At 45.2% G+C, this 6684-nt stretch overlaps 1 protein-coding gene across 5 annotated transcripts in view; it reads left to right on the top strand.

Annotated features, from left to right (window-relative positions):
• Positions 1 to 75: 75 nt before the first annotated feature.
• The window catches only part of ARID4B (AT-rich interaction domain 4B), a 166160-nt gene continuing 159551 nt past the window's right edge, over positions 76 to 6684 (top strand). For 3 of the 5 annotated variants that reach the window (XM_053605849.1, XM_053605850.1, XM_053605851.1), the window contains exons 1-2: positions 97 to 524; positions 1331 to 1385. In XM_053605849.1, coding sequence (XP_053461824.1) covers positions 1380 to 1385 — 6 coding nt within the window. In that variant the 5' untranslated portion in view covers positions 97 to 524; positions 1331 to 1379. Of the gene's footprint in view, positions 525 to 1330; positions 1386 to 6684 lie in introns of all 5 variants that reach the window. The other 2 variants (XM_053605847.1, XM_053605848.1) reach the window with 2 other exon arrangements.

Genomic DNA, 6684 nt, shown 5'->3' with positions numbered 1-6684 from the left:
ATCCGAGGTCGTCTAAGAGGCCATCCGGGAAAGAGGTAGGGGAGGAGAAAAAAAATCTAGGGGAGGGGAGTAAAGAGAGAAGTGGGGGACCTGGGGTGGGGGGCAAGCGATGTTTGCCCGTCAGTCGGGTCCGGAGTGAGGAGCTCGGGCGCCGGAGCCGAGGGAGACTCCTGAGCTTAAGCTTGCCGCCGCCACGGCCACCGCTTGGGCCTTTGCCTGGAGGGAACCGCAGAGGGTCCATTGCCGCCGTCCTCTGGAGGGCAGCGCGATTAGGGGCCTGGACCTCCAGTCCGGGAGGGATTTTTCGTCGTCCCCCCTCCCCCCAACCAGGGAGCCGGAGAGCGGCCGCCAAACAAAGGTACCAGTCGCCGCCGCGGGAGGAGGAGGAGCCGTAGCTTCAGCCTCAGCAGCCGCTGGACCCACCGCCCTTCTTCCCAGTCTCTTCCCCCGGGCCTGCTGGTTTTGGGGGGGAGGAGGAGAGGGGATTCTGGACGTGCCAGGGTCAGATCTCGCCTCTGAGGAAGGTAGGGACGTTTTCCGGGGCTTTCGCGGTTTCCTAAGGGAGCCCTTTTGGGAGTCACTGGGCACGGCCGGGGAGAGGGGAAGATAGTAGTGGTGGTCTCGCCAGCGCCCGAATTCCGGGCCTCGGCCTCTCGGCAGCCCCCGCCCCCCCTCCAGCTTTTGCCGTGTCCGAGCCGCCCCCTGGTCGGGTGGCCGCACACTCAGCGGCTTAGGGGCCTCAGTGGGGGGCCCTGGCGGATGGAGGGCCGTGCCGCCTCCCGGGCCCTCGGCTCTCGTCGTCCCGGTGTCGGCGGCAGATGTTGATCCCGCTCCCACTTGTCGGGTCTCCATTCGCGACGGGACATGGGCAGAGGCTCTGCGGAGGGTCGGTCCTGCTCGCGGCCCTGAGGCCCGCCTGGCCCCTGGACGGCCGCCGGCTGGGCTCCCGCTCTCAAGCGGAGCTGTGCGGCCGCGGGGGCTCGACCCGGCGCGGAGGCCCGTGGAGAGGGCGGCCGGCCCAGCGCCGGACTCGGGGCTTGTTGTGAGTTTCTTCTCTGACAGAAATGGCGTCATTGTCGGAGACGGGAAACTCCGTCTGGTCCCGACAATGGGGACTGGAAGCCGCCGAGCTCTGTGGGAGGCTGAGTTTGCGGGGATGGCGAGGCGGGAGGGAGCCCCGACTCGGCGTGTGATGATGGTTCGGGGGCTGACGCCCTGCGCGGTTCGCTCTTCGGGGTTCGGTCTTCGCTCAGTTCCTTCCCTCCGCCTCCGCCAGTGCAGAGGGGTGCCCGTGGTGTTGTTGACAGGGTGTCTTTTGTTTCCCTTCCAGGTGCAGGTGAACCCGGTGTTTTCGAGGGTGTATCGGTCCCAGAAGCATCATGAAGGTAAGATAGCCTACAGAAAACGAAGCCCTGGGGTTACAGAATTCAGGAAGTAAGGGGCGAAGGGGTTTGGACGAGGTCGCTGTGCGGGGCCTCCAAGTTGTGCAGAGGAAGGTGTGTTTGGTAGCTGCTGACCGAGCCCTTCGTCGGGAGAAGTGGGGGTCAGTTGGCGTGAATATTCACGGGCTCTGCTGTGGAGCTGGAGTCAGTAATAAGGTATCTCACTGGAGGTGATTCCCCTGTGTGTACGTCATCTGTTTTTGCAGAGAATGCGAGAAATAACTGCATGAATTGTAGTGTTTTAAAGGTAAAATAAAAAGCAGGTCAAGTAATTTGAATCTAGAAACTGAACTGTATTGTGGTGCTCTCAGTTACAGTGATGAAAGGAAATCTCTCAGTACTGTGAAATTTTAGCAGAAACCGTTAGATTAGCTGCAAAAATAATCTTAGTTGAAAGACTTTGAAAGAGAATTTTGGAGATCTTTATACACTTCACAGATGGCAGTTCCTTGTATCTTCCAGGGATTTAAGGTTGTATGTTTTATTTTTCTTTATTGATCTAGTTGGTTTGCAAATTATCTGCTGAGTTCCTGTATCAGTTTCATGTAAATGAAAACATAACCAATGTTTCAGGAATGAGTCCTTTTTTTAGTCACAAATCCTAGCTAAAACTCATAAATAAAAGAATGAGTGAAAAGTGATTTTATTAGGTAAGCTGTCTGCTTTGGTGCTGGATGAGAATTTCTTAAGAAAAGTGTTGAGTTTAATAATATATAATAAGTTTGGGAGCTTAATAAATACAGAGTTTAGTTTGGAAGAAATGTTGTAATTTGTCACCGTTTCAGTGTATTACTTGTCACATCTTAAGTACTCTGTTTGCTTAAAAGACATGTAGTAGTAAGTTGTAGGTCCTTTAGATTTAAATTTTCTTTTTTTTTCTTTCTTTCATTTCCCTTTTTTTAAAAAAAGCTTGTCTGCTTAGAAAAATGAAAGTGTATTGGAAACTTCAGTTTAAAGTTTTAGGGTAAGTAGAAGGCAAATGCAGGTTTATTGCTGTTATTTTGGAGCTATTTGTAAGTGCTCATCATTTCCATTCTTACTGCCTTTTAAAAAAGGCACTATTTAATGTTAAAAGGAAAAAGTTATTAAAATACATTTCTTACTTTATACAAGAAGAACTTCCTGTTATTGTTAAGTACAGCAAATCTTCTCTTAGGGAATCAGCTAGTAATCTTTAGTGCTAAAAGACTTAGCTTATTTCTTACAACTTAATTTGTTATATGGTAAAAGATGAGAAGCTGTTCATGATTTGTATTTACTTTAGCAAAATTTGCAATTCATAATGTTTTTAGTGTTGATTATACTGGGCTTAAATTTTCCTTTTTATGTGTTCTTACTTTTATTTTATAATGATGGTTGAGCTGTCGAAGGACTTATGCCACCATTGGATCTTACTAAACATATGTATACTTTGAAACAAGTTTTTAGGTTTGAATTATCTATCTTATTATTGACAAAAATTTCTTAAATTTTGTTAAGTAACAGAGTAGTGAGGTAACTGCAAGAGTATTTAGTAAAAATTTTAGTAAAAAGGTAGTACTTTCTGGTTGTTGCTATTTATTTATTTATTTATTTATTTTTGAGACGAGTGTCTCACCTGTCACCCTTGATAGAGTGCCATGGTGTCTTAGCTCACAGCAACCTCAAACTCTTGGGCTCAAGAGATTCTCTTGCCTCAGCCTCCCAAATAGTTGGGACTACAGGTACCCGCCACAACGCCTGGCTGTTTTTAGAGATGGGGCCTCCATCCTTCTCAGGCTGGTCTCCAACCTGTGAGCTCAGGACAGTTCACCCAACTTGGCCTTCCAGAGTGCTAGGATTACAGGGACGAGCCACTCTGCCTGGCCCCCGTGTTGTTTTAAATGTTATGTTTTAGCAATTTTCTTATAGTACTACCTGGAAAATTTTAAAAATAAATCCCTGTTACTGACTAGTATACTCTATATTGTAGTAGTATTTTGCACAGTGTTGTTTTGAGACAGAGTCTCACTTTGTGGCCCTTGGTAGAGTACAGTCATAGCTCACGGCAACTTCAAACTCCTGGGCATGAGCATCCTCTTATCTTAGCCTCCCTGGTAGGTAGGACTACAGGCTGAGGCCCAGTTAGTTTTTCTGTCTTTAGTAGAGATAGGGTCTCACTCTTGCTCAGGCTAGTCTTGAACTCCTGAGCTCAAGCAATCCACTCATCTCAGCCTCCCAGAATGCTAGGATCACAGGTGTGAGCCACCGTGCCTGGCACCTACACAGTGTGTTTTTCAGAAATATGAGAAAAACAATTTGTGCTTTAATGTAGATCATGATGTTGATCTACACTGGGTTTGTGATAAGTTTATTTTTCATACTTTTGTTAGACCTTTCAATGTCAGTGATAACACATTCTCAGGAAATGATAGGTTATTAAAGTTTGTAAATAATTCCAAGACTTAATTTTTTGTATTATATGAGGTTAATTTCCTACCTTTTTTTTAAAGTACAACTTTTTTTTTCTGGTTCTGTTTGTACATACATGCTATTCACTATACTGCAGTAAATTTTTGAAAGGGCAGGATGGGTTACACACATCAGACTTTCTTTTTTTTGGAGGGTTGGACAAAGTCTCACTATGTCACCCTGAGTCACAGCTCACAGCAGTGTTTTTCAACCTTTTTTATCTTGTGGCACTCTTGTACCTGTAGTTAAACTTTCACACACACTTAAATTATATTGATCCAAAAAAAAAAAAGAGTACGGCCCATGTAGCTCAGCAGCTAGGGCACCAACCACATACACTGGAGCTGGAGTGTTCAAACCTAGCCTGGGCCTGCCAAACAATAGTGAAAACTACAACAAAAAAATAGCCAGGCGTCGCGGTGGGCCCCTGTAGTCCCAGCAACTTGGGAGGCTGAGGCAAGAGGCCAAGAGTTTGAGGTTGCTGTGAGCTGTGATACTACGGCACTCTACCAAGGGCAACATAATGAGACTCTATCTCAAAATATATATATATATATATACTTACTGTGCTTTGAACTTCTTTCAAAGATAATTTAATTAATGATCCTTAAAAATTTTTTGTGGCACACCTAAGATCTTCTCATTTCACACTGATTGAAAATCACAGGGTTAGAGCAACAAGTAATAAATGATGGAGGGCCTGTTTGAGGAGATAATATTTATAAATGTGATATCAAACAAGTGGGCGAGGGTGCCATTCGCTTATTGGGGAAGAGCATTCCCTGCCAAAAAGACAAGTGCAAAGTCCCTGAAGTGCTTAGCATGTTTGAGTGTGGCATATTTAAGGAACAGGAGGAAGGCCACCAGGCAGGAGTGGTAGGAAGTGAGGCTAGAGAGGATCGCAAGGGCAAGTACAAGGTATAAGGCCTTCTGGGACATAAGTATGGACTTGTGTAAAATCTGAATGTGTCAGAAAGTCTTCTGAGGTTCCTGAGTGAAGTGATCTGATACACATTTTCACAAACCATGAACTGCTGTCTAGGAATAGACTGTGAGCAAGAGTAGAAGTGGGAGGTCAGTCACGAAGTTGTCCAGCTAGTTCTGGACAGGGGAGAGATGGTGGCGGGCCAGCTAGGAAAAACAGTAATATTTAGGATATATCTGAAGGTGGGGTGATTGGATTTAAATGGATTGGGTGTGAGATAAAAGTTCTGCTTGCTGCTACTAACGGATGAGTATTTTCCCCCAACATCCTCTGCCCTTTAAAAAATCTTCAGCTGCGATTAGTTGGTTGATGGGATTCTTGTAACTGAGTACAACCCAGAAGGCATTTCCAGCCCTTAGCTTTCCCTTATTAGTGAGCAATGAACTCTGAGCTGAGCAGTCCTGTTAGTTGTTTTGGTTTTGTTTTTGAATTTTAAAACATGAGATATAATAAACATATCGTAAAATTCAGCCTTTTAAAAAAACTTTTGTGTTGAAATTTATTATTTTTTAGTATTTACAAGGTTGTCCATCCATTGCTACTGTCTTTTTCAGATTTTTAAAATTTAATTTTATTTATTTATTTTTCTGAGGCAGAGTCTCACTCGGTCACCCTGGGTAGAGTACCGTGGTGTCATCATAGCTCACAGTAACCTCAAACTCTTGGGGTCAAGAGATCCTTTTTGCCTCAGCCTCCCCAGTAATTGGGAATACAGGGGAGCCTGCCAGGATGCCTGGCCAGTTTTTTCTGTTTTTAGTAGAGACAAGGTCTCCCTCAAGCAGTCTATCCGCCTCAGCCTCCCAGAGTGCTAGGATTACAGGCATGAGCCACTGTAATTTTTTTTTTTTTTTTTTTGGCCGGGGCTGGGTTTGAACCCGCCACCTCTGGCATATGAGACCGGCACCCTACTCCTTGAGCCACAGGCGCCGCCCGAGGCAGGATCTTGATACATTCTCTGGGCTGGCCTCAAACTCCTGGCTCAAGCAGGCCCCCCACTGCAGCATCCACAGCAGCATAGTGGGACTACCCCATTGTGGCTGATTGTCTATCACTACTTTATAACTCCCCCAAAGAAGCCCCTTACTTATTAGTAGTCACTCTGTATTCTTCCCTTTTTTCCTCCACTGGCAATCAGTAATCTGCTTTCTATTAATATCTGTAAGGGTTTGCCTCTTCTAGCATTTCCTATCACTGGAATCGTGTAATATGTGGCTTTTGTGTCAGAAAACATTTTTTAGTGGCTGGGTGTGGTGGTTCATGCCTAGCATTCTGGGAGGCTGAGGAGGATAGAGTGTCTGAACTCAGGAGTTTGAGACCAGCCTGAGCAAGAACAAGACCTGCTCTCTAAATATAGCCAGGCATTGTGGCAGGCACCTGAAGTCCCAGCTGCTGGGGAGGCTGAGGCAGGAGGATTGTTTGAGCTCAAGAGTTTGAGATTGCTGTGAGCTATGAAAGCACAGCACTCTACCAAGGTGACAAAGTGAGACTCTGTCTCAAAAAAAAAAACATTTTAGAATGTTTTCAAGGTACATTTACTTTGCAGCTTGTGTCAATACTTCATTTCTTTTTATTGCTGAATAATATTCCATTTCTTTGATTTACCACATTTTGCTAATCCATTTTGTTACTTGGTGAGCATATGTGTTATTTCTACTCTTTGCCTACTGAGGTAATGGTGCTGTGAACATTCATATTCATGTTTTTGTGTGAACATGGATTTTTAGTTCTCTTGGGCCCTAGAAGTGGACTTTTCAGTTTTAGAATGATAATATCTGTGTGATAACCTCTGGAGTGCTTAGTATTTAACTTCAGATGTTTTGTGTTGTG

The sequence above is a fragment of the Nycticebus coucang genome, chromosome 10, assembly GCF_027406575.1.
Source record: "Nycticebus coucang isolate mNycCou1 chromosome 10, mNycCou1.pri, whole genome shotgun sequence".
Lineage (NCBI taxonomy): Eukaryota > Metazoa > Chordata > Mammalia > Primates > Lorisidae > Nycticebus > Nycticebus coucang.
The sequence above is the reverse complement of the archived record's forward strand: the minus strand, read 5'-3'. Positions and strand labels throughout refer to the sequence as shown.